General features: G+C 40.3%; 1 protein-coding gene across 5 annotated transcripts in view; it reads left to right on the top strand.

The window, feature by feature from the left end:
• Nucleotides 1-18139, top strand: part of OSBPL1A (oxysterol binding protein like 1A) — an 81552-nt gene that overhangs the window by 17388 nt on the left and 46025 nt on the right. For 4 of the 5 annotated variants that reach the window (XM_068932369.1, XM_068932365.1, XM_068932366.1 and 1 more), the window contains 9 exons: nucleotides 4197-4341; nucleotides 5093-5160; nucleotides 5248-5292; nucleotides 6313-6386; nucleotides 6468-6531; nucleotides 7574-7675; nucleotides 8619-8744; nucleotides 12421-12502; nucleotides 15415-15521. In XM_068932369.1, coding sequence (XP_068788470.1) covers nucleotides 4197-4341; nucleotides 5093-5160; nucleotides 5248-5292; nucleotides 6313-6386; nucleotides 6468-6531; nucleotides 7574-7675; nucleotides 8619-8744; nucleotides 12421-12502; nucleotides 15415-15521 — 813 coding nt within the window. The remainder of the gene's footprint in view (nucleotides 1-4196; nucleotides 4342-5092; nucleotides 5161-5247; nucleotides 5293-6312; nucleotides 6387-6467; nucleotides 6532-7573; nucleotides 7676-8618; nucleotides 8745-12420; nucleotides 12503-15414; nucleotides 15522-18139) is intronic. The other variant, XM_068932368.1, reaches the window with a different exon arrangement.

Genomic DNA, 18139 nt, shown 5'->3' with positions numbered 1-18139 from the left:
GAAGGAGGAGCCAGGAAACTACAGGCCTGTCAGCCTCACCTCCATCCCTGGAAAGGGGATGGAACAGCTCATGCTGGAGGTCATCCTTAAGCATGCGGAGGACAAGAAGGTGATCAGGAGTAGTCAGCATGGATTCACCAAAGGGAAATCATGCTTGATCAATCTGACAGCCTTCTATGCTGGAATGACTGACTGGGTAGACGAGGGCAGAGCGGTGGATGTTGTCTACCTGGACTTCAGCAAGGCTTTTGACCCTGTCTCCCATCACATCTGAGGGGTAAACTCAGGAAGTGTGGGTTGGATGAGTGGACAGTGAGGTGGATTGAGAACTGGCTGGATGGCAGAATTCAGAGGGTTGTGGTCAGTGGCACAGAGTCTAGTTGGAGGCCTGTAGCCAGCAGTGTCCGCCAGGGGTCAGGACTGGGTCCAGTCTTGTTCAATGTATTCCTCGATGACCTGGAGGAAGGGACAGAGTGCACTCTCAGCAACTGATACTGATGATACTAAACTGAGGGGAAGGGCTGTGCTGCCATTCAGAGGGACCTGGACAGGCTGGAGAGTTGGGCAGAGAGGAACCTCATGAAGTTCAAGAAAGGCAAGCGCAGGGTCCTGCACCTAGGGAAGGATAACCCCATGCACCAGTACAGGCTGGGGGTTGACCTGCTGGAAAGCAGCTCAGCAGAGAAGGACCTGGGAGTGCTGGTGGACACCAAGTTAAGCACGAGCCAGCAATGTGCCCTTGTGGCCAAGAAGGCCAGTGGGATCCTGGGGTGCATTAGGCAGAGTGTTGCCAGCAGGTGGAGGGAGGTGATTCTCCTCCTCTGCTCAGCCCTGGGGAGGCCTCACCTGGAGTCCTGTGTCCAATTCTGGGCTCCCCAGTACGAGAGAGAGATGGAGCTAGTGGAACAAGTCCAGCGGAGGGCTACAAAGATGATGAGGGGACTGGAGCATTTCCTCTGAAGAAAGGCTGAGGGAGCTGGGCCTGTTGAGCCCGGAGAAGAGAAGACTGAGGGGGGGATCTGATCAATGTGTATAGGTGTCTGAAGGGAGGGTATCAAGAGGATGGGGCCAGACTCTTCTCTGTGGTGCCCAGCAACAGGACAAGAGGCAACAAACACAAAGTGAAACACAGGAAGCTCCATCAAAACCTGAGAAAAACTTCTTTCCTGTGAGGGTGAGTGAGCACTGGCACAGGTTGCCCAGAGAGGCTGTGGAGTCTTTCTCTGGAGATATTCAAAACCTGTCTGGACGTGATCCTGGGCGACGCGCTCTAGAGGACCCTGGTTGAGCAGGGAGGTTGGACTAGATGATCTCCAGAGGTCCCTTCCAACCTTGGCCATTCTGTGATATTGACGTAAGCTTAATATGTTTTTATAGATATAGTAAGTGTCATGAGTGTTCAAGCTTTCACCACAGTATGGAGTATTTTCAATTTTGAAAATAAGCTTTTGTCACTAGCGTCCATTGCAGCTGAAGTAACTGTTGTTTGTAACAGTCATTTGCACAGCCTAATTCCACACTGAACAAGACTTAAACTGTACATGCGCGCACATGCTCTTTTGTTAATTCAAATGGAATGATACCATGGTATAGTAAGGCTATAAGAGAAGCAGGGTCTGCATGTTTGAATTGAAGATTTTGGGAACCTTGAAGAGTTTCTTTGAAAGTAAGAGGACAGTGTAGGACTTTTTCCACAAGGTTAGCACCTTTAGTATTACCTTTTAAGACACCAAAGCAGTCTGAGATCTTTTATTTCTAGTAGAAAATTCTCAAATGTAAGACTTGTATGTTTAGAATTCTGCCATTCTTTGTTTCTTTGCCTCAAAGCCAGAGTTCAAAATTTCTGGTTTGTTGATCCTCCTTTAAATTTGTCCCTTCTAGGTTGAAGAACCCTCGTCTGTCTAACTCCTTCTTGCACAGAAATGGTTCTTAAATCCTCTCTCATCTTTGTTACTCTTATCTTTACTTTGGTACTATCCTCTCTTGAAATAGAGAGAGAACCAGTACTGTACACAGTAGCTAATATGTGGAAGAATTATGCATTAATATACTGATGTAATTGTATTAATTGTAATTAATACACTAGTATAACTGGTCTGATTCTGGTAATTCTTATCCCATTGCATTTGACACTGCATGCCAGTTGACTAAGCCTTAAACTGATCTGAAAAAGGTGATTCCTAATATTTATGAATTTGTCATTGAAGAACTTAGTGCTTTCTCTCATATGACATATAACCACGTATGCCCATGTATCTCTTCCCATAAACTGTTTTCATTTGTAAGTTATTTTTATATTAGTATCACTGAGCAGTGTATATGTGAGGTCAACAGCTATATGTTGACCTCTAAAACTTTTTAAAGTACTTACACTTCTTTGTGATCTGGGGGCTGGATTTAAGCCAGTTAATAGTTCACTACATTTATATAGGTTGTTCCTGGGAATCTTTAGGTTAGTATTTGGACCTGTGACCATTTAAAATGTGAAAACTCTTGCTGACTCTAGACCAAGTCTGAAGAACTTTTTCCACTCCAAAATGGTTCTGTGGTATAAACCTCTCTGACTTTCCCGCCCTTTGATTAGTACTTCTTGTGAACTGCCCTTTGTCTTGAGAGTTCCTTACGCTTGCCTGCTGATGTTCAGGACTTTCTGCTCCTAGTCTAATTTTTTAAATTACAAGCTACTTTGCTCATGTAACACCTTTAGCTGCTTTAGTCTACTTTATTGTGAGACGTAATACACCTGAATTTATTCTCTACAGCCCTACTTTTGGAACAGAGTTTCACTTACTTGAAAGATACCTCTTTACTGTTGTTTCGTTTATGTTGATATTTTTACCAGTAAAAAGACTGTACTGTTTGTTTTTTAAACGCGATTTTTAGGAAGAGATGATTTAATAGGATAGTTTCTCTAAACTTTGTAATTGAACTTTGGGCTTCCCCCCTGCCCTTTCCCTGCATGCACTTTTACCTTCTAGCTGCTCCTTCTGATGTATTTTCTTAAAGTCAAATACTGATGGTGGCTCTTGTTTTTCTCTCTTGTCAAGATTCTCATTAGATCACAGTATGCTTAGCTACCAAAACGTAGACGTTCAGTAGCTTAATCGTAACCCTGGTTCGCCTTGAGACAAAGACAGTAACTGCTTTCTTCCTGTGAGTTCATGGAAACTTACCGTATGCTTGCTGAAATGTCTGGAGAGCTTTCTAGCTTAGTGAAACTAGCTATACAAGGTATAAGCTGCTGAAAGCACAGGGATATGGTTTAAAAGGTATTCAGGTATTCAGGCAAGGGAGTTGGAAAGGGCAGAGATAGAACAGTTGTAAAACAGCTAGTCCAAAAGAACTAAAACCTAAGAAGACTCAAGAACTCAAGTATTTAAGACCTTAATGAGGTTATGCTTCTACAAACTGTCCCTCTGTGACTTATATTCTCTTCCCAGTTGAACTGTAAATAACAGTAGTTTATCCTTTAGGGCAAACTATTTCTGAAGCATGTTTAAGGTGGTTAGTGTTGATGCTGACTTAACAGGATTCCCACGGCAGCAATTTATTTTGGAGTGATTTCTCTAATATAGCGTATGGCAAATGCAAAAGATTTAAATTGGGTTTCTCTAAAATTGTTGCCATGCATCTGTGAATCTAGTCTCTTAAGACTGCTGAAAAGCTACTTAGTCTTTCTATTAAGACAGTCCCATTTGTTTTAGAAGCTTAATTTTAATGTCTGATACTGTATGTACGCATCAAATAGCCACATGTTTGAGCAGAAGCGTAGCAGTATTTTTAGGGAGTTTAATAGCATCATTGCAATGTTCTTGGTGGGATAGGGAACAATTTTCAAAAGCTTTTTTTCCTTCAATTTCATAGCTGCTCAAACTTTCAAAAGTTTCCGTAATAGTTAGACTTCTAGCAATATAGATAACTGAACTGTAGTGCTGGGGAATGTTCTCCGGCACTGTATAACTTAACGGTAGAAATATTTCCAAGTTGTGCAGTAGAGGTGGGAAGGATATAGGAAGTCCCTTAGCGTAGCTGAACATCTTGCTCGATTATTTTAGTTCTTGCCCTTCTTGTAGCATTCGCTACCTGCCTTCTTCATTGCTAGATCTACACTGAAGTGCTCTTTGGGTTTAGGAGTAGTTAACAGCCAAAACAATGAACGTGGCATCTGGGGAGTAAACAAAACTTTGTTTTTTCAGTTAAACAGGCCAAAACCTCCTGATATCAACTGTACAGATCAGATGGGAAATACACCATTGCATTGTGCAGCGTACCGTGCCCACAAGCACTGTGCCTTAAAACTTCTGAAAAATGGAGCAGATCCCAAATTAAGAAACAAAAATGGTGAGTTCCAAATGAAAGTCCACAAAGTGCTAAGAAAATGCAGGAATATAAAGCTTCTATAAGCTATGTTACCACTTAATGTTCAGGGAAAGTCTTACAGTGCTTTACAAATCTTGTATTGCTAATAAAGGAAACCTAACAGTGACTAAATTGCAAGGTACTTAGGAAAAAGAAAAGGCTGCATGGCAAGTATTTTGCTGCAACTCTTAACGTACAGTTTCTTGAAAGTTCACTTGCCCTTTTTCTTAACCGTGAGAACTGCTTGGTTTTCGTTTTCTTGATACTAAACATTGTACGTTGGACATGGATAGCAAACAAACAAACAAAAAAAACATGATAAGACTGAAGGCCTGGCATAGGCAAGTGACTCTTCAGAAGGAGGATTATAATGAAAGCAAATCCAGGAAAACTTTATACAGATATTATGCAGAATGTGTACTCATCATCTTTATTAAGACATCTCTATTTTGATATTTGTGAATATTCTGAATTGTTTTACATAGCTGAAGTGCTAAAAATTAACTTAAATAACTAAGAACAAAGGCCCCTTACATAGCTAGTAGAACTGAAGGGCAGTTCAGTGCACTGAAGAGCCTTTTTCATCTTCCACCTGAGAAGCTTATGTTTGTCATCCCCAGTAAATTCAGATGCTTGTGGGACCAAACTTTAGTCAGAGAAATTATATTAAAGGTTAAGTGCCTCTAGGTTTATTGACATCAAATTCTCATGCCTTGTCTTGGTTACTAAACAGATCAGACGCCCCTTGATCTAGCCCAAGGTGCAGAAATGAAACACATTCTGGGAGGTAAAACTGGAAAGGTAGGCACTTTTATATCCATTTAAAATGCCACTTTCCAAGACTGGTTAGTTGGAGCTATTTCTATAAAAGTTTTAATTTCTGTGCAGGTTATCAACAAACCCCTGAGACGATATGAAGGTCTCCTATGGAAGGTATGTTTTACTTCTTTTTCTAAAAACAAAGCTTATAATATTTCCCACTAGGTTATTTTACATACTGAAGTTACAGTTGACAGATGAGAGAGCTTTTCAATAACACAGTTGCTAGATGACTTATCCAATATATCAGAATAAAAGTTAAGTTATAGCTGGTCTGGCCAAGTGGAGCAGTAACTAGATTCAGGGCACTCTGATCTTAAAAACCTCAGTCCCTAAAATACATCTGTGTGTGTGTGTTTGTGTTTTTTTTTTTTTTGAGGGGGTAATTTTCGTGGCATAGTTTCACTTAGGTAAAGTTTTGTATCCTATCTGTATGATGGGCAGAATGCTTTTTCCTCTCCTGCATAGATATCTTAAATGTTTAATAACTTATTTGACTAACGTTTTGCTACAAGTTAACCTTCTGTCAGATTTTTAAAAACTTGTAGGGATGTTGTAAGTCAAATACTTGTTTTTCTCTGATCTTCAAGTGAATTTCCTTTTTCTCCTTGTAATAAAGAGAATTTTTTTCTGAATCTTATACATGAACACTTAATTTTGGTCGTCTTCTATGGAATCTTTGAAGACTTTGTGAAGTTTTCTTCAGTGTAAGTTTTCCTATATATGCGCACAGAATTGTAAAACGAGGAACTGTTTTCTGAATGAAACCTATGTATTAATGCTTGTGAAAGGTAAAATGTTGCAGTTAGCTAGATTAACATTTTTTTCTCATTTTCTTGTATAAAGTGAAATTGTACTGTGATCAGCAACCCTTCTAACATTAAAAAATGCAGTATTTACATACTTGTATTTCCTACTGAGTAGCAAGATCAATAAAACCTTGTCTTCAGGCATTTCTTAGCTTCCAGAAGAGAAAATACCGTAATTATAAAGTATTCTCAGATTGTTGTGATCAGGAAGATAATAGATAACACCCGAAATGTCCTAAAGACAGCCAGTTTTATGTAATAGTCTTCAATCTATCAAACCTGCTGTGAATAGCAACTGTTCAGCTGTTAACCCTCTCTCCCTTAGAGCTCCCGATTTTTTGGTTGGAAACTGTACTGGGTAGTACTAGAACATGGAGTCCTTTCCTGGTATCGGAGACAGTAAGTTCTATGTTTGAATTTCTAATAAGTGAGTTAAGTAATTCCCTTCTTCGCATTACTACATTTCTTTTTCTTTCAAAGATCTGATGCAGTAAATAATGATCATCGTCAGGGATGCAAGCATCTAACGCAAGCTGTCTGCACGGTAGGAAGTGAAATGAGACTTGTAACTACTGGTTTTGTATATGGTGGTGTCGTTTACATAGACAATGAAATCCTTGGCTAGGTTGGTAAGCATGCCTTTATTACAAAATGCGCTGTTGTGAGAAACACTTTGTCATTCTTATCAAGCCAAGTAATTCAATATGTAAAGTGACTGTTTAGCTCTTTCATATCTTTCCAAAGTCTTAAGCGCATAAATAAGCGTACGGCATCCTATAAAGCACGCCTCTTCAGTTGTGCAAAATGGGGTGTTTGAACTGTGTGATGTAGAATAGCAAAGCTCTAGTTCCTCCTGTAACTTTCACTGGCTACTTGTGAATGAACGTGTAACTAAGTTTATCTCAGTTAAGAGAAGTGAAATTTTGAAAGTGACTTCTGGAAAACCTTCTTCCAATGAAGTTGTTATGCTAGTGGGATTCCCTTTTGGAAGGGATGGAGAAAAGACAGGAAAAACAAGTCCGATGTGATAGTTGACTTCAGGCAACAGAATAATTATTTCAGCCCTTCTCATCACATAAGCGTATGGGAGAGAAAGAAGGGTATATAATGCAGAGAAAGATGGAAGTGTTCAAGGAGAATGAATTTAGGATCATTTCAGTACTTTCTTCTTTAGCTAACTTGTCAGTGCTCTGTGAATTGGCACTACAAAATTCTCTGTTAAGCTATGGTTATTTATGCTGTTGCTATATAGACAGTGATTCTTACCTTTTTATTATCTACAATTCCTTAATCTCAGTTGTCTTGCACCATTGTTGAAACTTTGTCTGAATCCAGTGTTGCTGTGCAAATATTTCTTGACCTGAAGAACCTCAGTATTTTCATCCATGAGGTAGAAAATGCAAGGTAATAAACTTTGCAAAACTGTTCTGATAAAGCTTCTCTCCTTGCTTTGCATCAAAACTGAGGCAAAAAGTTCTGAGTTGACAGTAATTCTCTACTTTGCTTACTTTTACAACAGTTTTGTCTTTTTTTATTTCTTTCAGATTCTTTAAACTCATTCTTGCCACTTCTCCCCATCACTCTAGGTAAAATCTACAGACAGTTGCTTCTTTTCTGTCAGATGTTTTGATGACACTGTTCATCGTTTCAAGATCCCTAAAAATAACGCTCCTCCTCAAACGAGAGAGGTAACAGTGACTCTCTGTTAAAGGCTTTAAGTTGCAATAACTTCTATAATTAAAAAAAATAATTTGCACAGCTAGGTATAGATGCCTAAGCAGTGGGTTCAGTATCTTGAACATCAGGACAGTGTGATGTGTCTGCATGTATTGAATCTTTTAGCATGGCTATAGATTACATTGCATGTGATTCTGTTAAAAATTTCTGTCTTGTTTTCCATTTCTGTTCCTGTACTATGACTCCTAGTCTAACTTCTTTTTTTTTTTTAATTGCAACTTCCCTCTGTTGCATTTTCTTTCATAATTTGTTATCACAAACAAAAAAAGGTTTTAATAATACGTTCTACTTTTAGCCAAGCTCTAAGATGAGCTAATACATGCTATTCGAAAAATAGTGGATCTGCAACAAGAGAATGACTTTTTTTTTTAAAAAGGGCTTTTTTGTAGTGTAGTTATTGCTGTGTCTGTTGGTGTAATAACTAGAGATGATGTAGGGGTGGAGGCAACAGGAGGAGAAGAATCTACCTCTTCAGTTACAGTAGCGCTTAGTTTTTGCACACAGTTTGTCATGCATAGGAAGGCAGACTGTCACAGAGACTTTGGTGTCAAAATAGAAAGTAGAAAATGAGAGAGAAATTCCCTACAGTGTTTCTTTAAGAGTGACATCAATTTGTTACGGAACCTTGGATAGGCTTAGAGGGGTGTGTGGCATTTGTGTTTAAAACCTGATCAAGCAAGTCCTAGGTAGCACTCTGACCACAGTGTGTCTCATCTTGAGTGTGATATGTTAGCATTTTCAATAATCTACTTTCCCTTCATTTTAAAGTGTCTCTTGTTACTACTGAATATCTTACTCATTGTCAGTAGAACACTTCATTTTCTTTCATGTCTGCTGTTGCCTTTTGGGTGCCGCTTTGGAAATACGTATTAACTCTGTCTCTTTTCTGTTTAGGGTTGGCTGGAAGCGATAGAAGACCACTCTGCATATAGCACTCACTACTGCACACAGGAACAGCTCAGTAGTGATGATGAGGAAGATGATGCAGTATCGGTTACAGACCTTCAGGAAACTCTGAAAGTATGTGCTGCTCATGGATCTAAGCAGTTGCAGATTAATGCTGGTTTGTGTTGGAACACTCAAGTATGCTTTTGGCCAAAAATAATGATTCTTTCTTCCCGTAGTTACATAAATGCTGCTTATATTTGCAGTGTTTACTGTCTTATATTCCTGTTTAGACTGTATGTATAAAATGGCATGTTTATCATAGCTACAGGAATTGCTTTTTTCACTTCTGTCAGCCCTACTGCAAGGTAGAAAATTGTTTGAGACTCTTGGCCAGGAGAGGGAGCCTCATGTACTTGATTTGTTGTCCTCTAGCCTTGGTGTGACCAAATGTAACCTTCAGCTATATGAACCTCTACAAAACAGGCAATGAAACAGCTTAGGGATCAGCCTTTAGCACCCCAGGTCACATCAGGTCCTCTGTACAGTGATTCTTCAGACTTCCTGTGGGGGATGAGTCTTTTGATGGTTCTAGTATCCAACCTGTGGTTCTTGCTCTTTGCCATACTTCACCTTGAAGTGAAGGGTCTTAGAAGTATATGTAAGCAAAACTTCTGACACTGCAACACAAAAATCTTCATCTAACTGAGCACCATGTGACTTGTACCTTACCTTGTGTGGTATAAAAGGAAGAGCTCAAAATAGCTCATGGCAGAAGGGAGATGGGAGGATACCTGGTGCTGGCAGTTCCCAGCAGCCCACTGAAGAAGGGGCTGCCAAGAAGTGTGGGCCTTAGGAGAACTCAGTGATTACTCCCTTCAGCAGTTCCTGCCAGTCATCTTCTGCAGCTGGGTTCTGGATTATTCAGCAGGTTGTGTCAGTGCAGTCCTGCTGTTTATCATGTGATTTGTCTTTGGTGCACTGGGCCCCTGTGTATTACTCCACAGAAGCCTGCTCTTGGCCTCCAAATTGATTGGCATTGGGCTTGATAGGCTTCCTTTTCAGGAAAAACTTGGGTTATTCAAACTAATTGCACAAATTAACATAATAAACTTCAGAAGTAACATGTAATGACTGTTTCCTCAGTCAACTGTCTTTGAAATAAAAGTAATTTTCTGTAGAAACACACTTGTGATACTTCATGGAGTAGAAAAGGTGCACAGTTGGCCTGCCAGCTTCTTTCTTCAGTTCACTACAGGCTTAGTCCCCGTTTCTCCCAGAATTGAAAGGGGCGAGAAGGGAGGGAAGTGTGAGTAGCTTGAACTGAAACTTAAAAGATTTTAACAGTGTAGGAGAATTTCAGAAACTTTTTTTTTAGGCTTCTTGACAGTCTGCTGCTGTGTGGTAAAACGAGAATACTAGTGTGCACTTCAATACTGCAGCTGACTTAACTTTCAAAACAATCTCAGTTTTGTGGAAGAGATGCTCTAGTAGTGTGTGTGATTTTTGTATGTTGTATTTTAGCAATCTTATTTCTGATAGGTGATTTACCATTATCTTTGTTTTGGAGTTATATAGCTTTAGACAGTTTGAAGACAGATTGGATTACTGTAAATAAAATGTAAAAAAGAATATTCAGACTTTCTCAAGCAAATTTGGAGGAGCCTTTAGGTAGCTCTGCAAGTTTGAAACTCAGGGGTTTTTTGGTTTGTTTGTTTTTTAAACTGATGAAAGAATTGTTTTGCTGAATCCCTTGCTGTTGCTTGGTAGCCCTCACTGTTAGTTTCCTCTATTTTTAGAGGCTACAGTTCCACTAGTCTTCACACATTTGCATCTGAGCTTCAGTGAAGGTACACGGAAGTGCCAAAACATGTCATTCCGTGTTAAAAGTGCATGGGCAGTGCTTCAGCACACACATCTTTCTCCTCCTCTTCTCTTTCCCCCCAACTTCAAGGCTAATGGAAATGTGACTGTTAGTGGTATCAATTCACTGTCAGTTCAAATTAAGCCTTTACGAAGTATCTTCTGCGTGTTCCCCTCTGCCACGGCTACAAACAAGCACTACAAATCTCTCTTATTTCCACTTCACTTTGGGTTAAGAACGCTAGAGCAGCCGTAGCAGATCAAAGCTCAAGTCTTCCAAGCTGATAGCTAGTTACCAACAGGGAGCATTAGGAGATGTCTAAAAGAGTAGAACAGACAGAGGAAGCATAGGATGACTTTCTGCCTTCTTCCAGCCCATTTTTTTGGGATTTCTTGAATCTGAGGCATCAGCTAGATATTCTCTTTAATGTCAGTGGATCCGCAGTCAATGATTTTTGCCCCCTACCCCTCCCCCCCCTTTTTTTTGGTCAATTTATGCTTTTGTCCTGTACTTCTTGCTGCAAACAAGAGAAAACTGTCATTGTTTGCAGCCTGCTGCCTGATGAGGACTTGGTGGCCTCTGGTTCTTTTGTTGTGCTGTAGTGAATGTAAATCAGTTATGTGCTGAGTGGTGAACTGTAATAAACTCCTATACTGGGTCATTTTTCAAGATCCATTATATGGGCAGATAGGGATTTATTCTGTGTCAATATCATTCTTTTCCTCTTCTAATGCATTTGTCATCTTGACTGCTGCTGAAAATAGACCTGGTACTTCTATGGCAATATCCACACATCAAAGGCTATGGAGTCTATCACTCATGTACACTACTCTGCAGTTTGTTTTTTTTTTTGGATTGTCTTTCCCTACAGAAGGAAAGACTACAGCATTGCAAAAGAATTTTATATGTTCAAATCATGTCATACCACGAACAAGCCAGTCATAATGTGGGAAGGGGGGGATATATGTTCAACAGGGTGTGCTTCCTCGGGTGTGTATCTAGCTAATGGACAGGTGCAGAGCCCAGCTTTTGAAGTTCACTCAACAACAAAGTGTACAGTCACTTCTGGACTTCATAGTTTATGGCAAGATCCTGCTCAACAATGGATTGGGAAATGGGTAACTGTTTCCATTGGGAAATGGATAACTGTTTCCAAATGTAATTCCGTATAGAAAAACGTCATCCTCATCTTTTTGAGGTGGCTGACTATAACATGGTGAAAAAACTTTCAAGTTTCTATAGCTGCCATTAGTGTCTGCTCATAAATTAAAAAGCCATTGCCCTAATTTTGTTTTTACTGGAGAAGTGGCATCTTAGAAGGTCAATGAGGGGTGAATAACACTGCTCTAGTTCAGCTAAGCTTGCTTTATTAGATCTTTAAAAACTTATGCTGTGAAATCCCTAGTGCTTGAAGGCTGTGTACTGGTCTGTAAAAGTACAGTTGTTTGAAGGTGACACTAGTTAAGCAACAGAAAGCTGAATTTCCTCCAAGTAAAGCTAGATGTCAGCTAAGTTACGCATTTGCTTATTTTTGATTTAGATTTGTGAAAGGGCAAGCGATGGCTTTTCCTAGATTCTCAAACTTTTTAACTAAAAAGGGGAAAAACTGGAAAAGTAGAACATCCAACACAGCTTTTGGGTTTGGTTTGCAATGCTAAATTAAACAAAAGCTGGTCACTATGCACATGATTGTTCTGTTTGCTTTGCATGTCTTTGAAGGTACTTGAAATAACTCCTTTCAGTATTAATATAGCAGTTTCTTTCATTGGGATTCTTTGTTGATGTTTAATGCTCTCCAAATTTAAAAACTTCAGTATACTAGAGAAGTGTATGTGTGTACATACATACATATATACACACACACACATACATACATATATATATATATGATAATATATATACTTAACTATTTCAGAAGTGCCTTTTGCTGTCCTCACTCTCTTCCAGAAAGCACAAGCATGTCAACAAAGACTCAACAAAGAGATTTCAGACTTCCTTGCAATGGTTAAATCTTTGGATGCTACAAAAGGTAAAACTAAACAGTTTTATAAAATGCTTTATGTTACCAGGTAACTCATTCTCCTTTTTAAGGAGCACATGCCTTAACTTCACTGAAATGAGATTTTCAGGAGCTTGCAGTTATAGGTCTGCTTTCCTTAGTGAAATGGATTTAAATTAAATAATTATAAGAACTAAGATTTCAGAATCCGAGAAGTAACTAGTGGGTACTTTGACTGAAAAATCTTATTAGGCACTGTAAATGTAGTGAAATTTATCTTAAATATAGCTCCTACTAGGTAGTATTATAGGAATATGAGGTAGGGCTTCACTTTCATCAAGGCTTTTGAAAAATCTGTAATTGGTAGTTTTTTGCAGAGCAAGGTACTGCAAGGTACAAAGAGCTAGCTGTTTTACTGTAGCCTCCCACATGGAGCTTGCGTTTCAGTGAGCAGAAATACAATGAAGGCTGATGCACTATAAACAGGACGTGAAGTGAACTTATAGCGCTATGTAACTGGAGGTAAGGTGTGACAAGGTATATTCCACAGTCATCTACCGTGAGTTTTATGCCAGATTTGAACTTCTCAGGCTTCATTTTAAATGATAACTCTAAATTTGACCTCTGTTTGCGATTTTTGCAGCATAACAGCCTCAAAGTAGCATAGACGTTGAGCTGCCAGAGATTAGAACGCTTGCTTCGCTTAATGCCCTAAACTTGCCCACGTTTTAAACACCCAGAGGAGAACAAGGCAGTTTCTGTATGCACATTTAACTGTTACTCTCTTGTAAACTGACTGCTAGTTACTTATTGTAGCTGAACTTTATGAAGCTCAGACTGGAGTACAAGTTGTTTATCTGTACAAATCTGTAGCTTGTAACAGAAGGGAAGTTTTGGGAGGAAAAAGGTTTGACCTCCCCCTCTTCCACTCCTGTATCCTCCCAAATGGAGTCTAAAATGCAGATTTTCTCCATATGCTAGTAGGATCAGTTACTGTGTGATGTTAACCTAACTTGCACTAATTGGATATGCTGAATGTTTCGACTTCAGCAAGAAAAGTAAGGTTTTATAACACACATGAATCTTGTATTGGGAAGCCTTTGTAATTAGTAATACATTAAAACTGAAGTCTGGATGAAGAACAGTTTTAAACTGAGTATTGAGGTGGATAAAGCCCCTTTGGTAGATAGAGGGGCAGTTTCTCTGACCCTGTAGTGCAGACCTGAAGAACCAGTGAGGACCTCTACGCTTTTCTTTTCTTTTCTTTTTGGGGGGGGGGGGGGCGGGGGGGGGCTTTTCTTTTTAAAAAAAACAAAAAAAACAAAAAAACATAGTAAAGCAAAAACAGATACTGTCTTTTGCCAAGAAACTGCTAGTCTCAGACAATAGCAGTAATAAGTTCATAAGTTCCTGTCTTCCTTCCAATGAATGTTTGTAACTTGATGTGTCAATGAACTGTTTCCAGCTTCATGTGTGGTCTCTCTAAAGTATTTGAGTCCTCTAGTTTCCTCCAGAGGAATGAAAGCTTCTGAGCAAAAAGGTCCTCCAAGTGGAACTTCAGAAAACTTTAGATTAATCAGAATGGGCATCCTTGGGCTAGAAGATAAGTAGAATTCTCTCCCTAACTGTCTTCCAATATGCTATTCTAAATCCAGGTATCTTTGAGATTTTTTTACAAATAAAAATGGATCCAGCATTTCTCGTGCTGCCTTCCTTCTAGAGGTGCTAGCTGTTCTTGATAGCTGTAGTAAATAGGGAGTCCAAATTTCGGTCAGTAGTGTGCTTTGGTATCAAAGGCAACTAATAGTATTTGGATACATACTGCATCTTGAGGACTGCGCAAGCACTATGATTGCAAAATAAATATATAAATATTTTAAAACTTGTCATCACTGAAGCTCTTAATCTCAGTTGGTGCAACATCAGGCTGAAGAACCTTAGCGCTAGGATCTATCTATATTACTAAACAGTGTCAAGCTGGAGGCTGGGGCTTCTAGACACGTACTTTTATTGCAGCTAGTATGCTACCTGAGGATGGCTTGTGAGGATGGCTTTCCACAGGCACATCACTCTGTTCTTGTGACTGGATGTGTGAAGCAACAACCTGAACTCTGCTTATTTTCATACTTGTACAAATATAAGTACAGTTAATTGGAATTTCCAGTTCTACCTTCTGAGGAATTGCTGCACATCACAGAAACTTCAAAGATGAACTCAGCCCAATCAACTGGTAGTTATTTGATATTTATCGTAGTGTGCTTCTGGTTTTAAACACACAGCCTCATTAGTAAACAGTCATACAGGTCAGGATGTGCAGTGGCATTGCTATGAAAACTGTATTGCTTATCCCGGAGACGACTCCATGAAAATAAGGCCTCCTTCCCCTTTTATTGACCAGTGTCCTTGTAACTCCCAGTCTATTTTTTTTCAAAGCTTATTTTCCACCTCCACTGTGGTAAGCTTTTTCTCTCCTATATAATACAATGGCAGAAGGCTTCTATTTATTAAAAAAAAAAAAAACAAAAAAAAGCACTTCCCACACTAGTTCGTATTAAACCAGTGCAGTATCCTTGTATTTGAATTTTGGCTCCTGGCAATTCTGAGGCTTTTAAATCTAGGAAAAGGTTAAAAGGAGAGACTGCTGCTAGTCAGTCTCTCAATGTGTTGCTGCGATGGCTTACCTCCTCTGCTTTCCAAGCCATGTTGAAAGAGAAACTTGATCTATTCATGTGCCTTTTATACCAATACTTGGGAAAGGATTCAAGGGAAAGAACTTACTTTCCCTCAGCACCACATTTGCTTGTCCTCACACGGAACTTAGTGCTTCAGCCCTCACGTAGAATATAAATATTACGTTTGTGTTATTTAGAAGAGAAAATAAGGGAAGGTATCCTGTGGTTTACAATGTCCTCCTAAAGCTACTAATGACTTGATGCTTTCAGGAATGTCTTCTCCCCTCCTGCAAAAAGTTGATGTGGTCTCTGAAGTATCCCAGGAAACTTGTGAGGCCCTGGCTGACTGCCTCAACCTATTCACAAAGCAGGAAGGGGTATGTATTTCGTTGTGTGGGATTCTACAGGGTCTGCATAACTTAGGATGTTTTGCTCGCTCCCTGCTGAACTGCTATAAACAAATGCACCTATAGAGCTACATATTGTTAGCAAGCTGTCCTTTAACGTGCTCAGCGTCTAGTGAAAACTCGCACCTCTAAAGAGAAAGTAGCTAAGTCCTTAACAAAGGGTGTTTTAGTACTGAGCATTCAGAATAGACACAGATCTTGCTTATAAATGACTGTTTAAAATGTTCAGACTGAATGCTTGAATTCAATCAAATGGTTGCTTTGCTAATCTGAAGGTTACTGTATTGAGGAAAATCCATCTCCTTTTTAGACTGTGAGGTGCTGAACAGTATTGCTTCTGAGTTTGTTTTTCAGACCATGTGCTTAGTGGGTGTATGAATGGTATCTGTTGGCCTTCTGGCTTTTCTAGTGATATATCTTGTATGATGTTGAATATAGTTCAGACGCTTCAGTTTGGGAATGAGTGGTATGCTCGTTAGTTCTAGGGGTAGGAGAATTTTTTTTTTTTCCTTCTCCTTCTAGAAGATACCTTAATTCCATGGAATAAATGCGTCTTCCTGAATTGTGATAACAGTAATTCTTCAGTTTGGCTCTTGTTATCATCAGCAAGCTGTATTTCAAAATGAGGTTGTGTTGGTGCTGTTAGGTCTCTTCCAGTTATTTAACAATGAGGTCCGTTGTTTAAGCTTGCTTTACAATTTTTTTCATTCTTTTCCAAAGCATTTTCTCTCCAGTCACAAGTCTTCTAGACTTACTTGAGTCATGTTCTAGCAGAGTGGAACAAGCATTGCTTTTTACATTGGGTTTTTGCTTTCTGTTTTTAAAAAAAAGAAAAAAAATCTAATATTAAAGTTGCCAGCTCCATTTGTGGATGAGGGGGAAATTGTTACAATAGTGGGTGTATGGTGTTAGTTAGTATTCCTTAATTGTGTTGGCATCTTGCTTCATGCAAGACTAAAATACCCTTCCAAAGTGGAGCATGGCAAAACATATGGTGAAATTGTAATTTCACCTTACTTGAACTTGAATGGTATCAGTAGGTGTTAGAGCCCTTCTTTCAATCTGGAAGCACACAGATTTGGCCACCGAGGGACAAGCTGAGTTATAAACTTGAATTTCTGCCATAGCTAGTAAAAACAGTCCCTCGTGACAGAGGGGAAAGATGTGATCATAGCGTTTTGTGTTTTGGTATTTTTAAACTTCAAAGTATTGTAATTTCAGAGTATAATGGAGGTTTTTAAAGGCACCACAAACTTGTAAGGGAAAGGAATTGCAGCTGAGATGTCTCTCTAAGACTTGAATCTCTGAAAAAAGTTATATTCCCTGAACATTACTGTTCTTAAATCCTCAGCCTTTTTTTGTTGCCTTTTATAAGACAGAGCACTGCTCTTCACTGTCTGGTGTTGATTTGCAGGCAGCAGTTCTGTTGGCTTTGCCAAAGCAATATATTGGATTCTGCATTAGTGAATGCAGGCAAATGCTTTAATGTTTCTTCTAAGTATGTTGAATAGTAAAGCATGACTCTGCTGAAGTGATCAAACTCTAATGTGAAAACACTAACCCAAATAACTCTTTAAAAAAAAAAAATCCTTTGCATTTATTTTTCTTCTGATCATGATCTCCCTAATGACATTTAATGCTTATGTGTTTTAAGTGCTCCACGGTTTTAAGTTAACTGCAGCTGATTCTTGCTAGGTCAGAAGATGGGAGGTAGCTGTTTCCAACCTAGCTTCAGGAAGGATAACTCTACAGCTGCTTAAAAACTTCTTTCGCGCCTATCCTGCTCTTTGCAGGCCTCTTTTCTTCACCTGTTGGGCTGCTTCATCGCTGCTCCAGGTCCTGGGCTCTGCTGCTTGTCTTAGGGGGCTGCCTGGTGGGATTTCCTCCTTGAGCCCCAGCGTAGAGATGACTTGCTTGCTCCACAGTATCCTTCAACCGCACTGTGCGTGTCCCACGAAATCTGGTTCTCCTCCTAAAACGAGCGTGTTCTCGGGCTCCACACCGTTTTATCTGGCCTCTTTAAGTCGAAATCTTTTTCCTGCTCTAGCTTAAATTGTCAGCATACCAAAGGCGGCTGCTTGACTGATGAGGCGGCTGCTGGTAAACACGGCGAACACTTTTTTTTTTTCCTTCTTCTTCTTCTTTTCTTTTTTTTTTTTTTTCTTTTGGCTTGTAGCTGACTTCTTGCTTAGGACGGCCCATCTCCGCTGCGTGAAAATTGCAGCATAAAAATTACGCCCCGCGCGAACGCAACCGCTCAAAATCGGGCTTGCGCTCCCGGTACCTCCCGCCTCGCCTCGCCCCCGTGGCGCAGTGCGCGGCGGCGGCGGCGGGGGGGGGGGGGGGGCGCGCTCGGCGCCCCGCGCGGCCGCCTGTGACGCCACAGAGGGGAGCGGTGGCGGGGGGGGGGGGGGGAGCGCGCTGCGGCGCGGCGTCGTGGTGGTGGTGGTGCGCGGCGGCGGCCCCCCTCCCCTCCCCCCACTCCCAGCGGCCGGCCGGCAGGCGCTAGGACCCGGCCGGCGCGGGGCGCTCCGCGACGATGTATCGGGGCGCTTCGGCGGCCGCCCTGGCGCGGGCTGCGGCGGGGC

This window comes from Struthio camelus, chromosome 2 (genome assembly GCF_040807025.1).
Source record: "Struthio camelus isolate bStrCam1 chromosome 2, bStrCam1.hap1, whole genome shotgun sequence".
NCBI classification, from domain to species: Eukaryota; Metazoa; Chordata; class Aves; order Struthioniformes; family Struthionidae; genus Struthio; species Struthio camelus.
The sequence above is the reverse complement of the archived record's forward strand: the minus strand, read 5'-3'. Positions and strand labels throughout refer to the sequence as shown.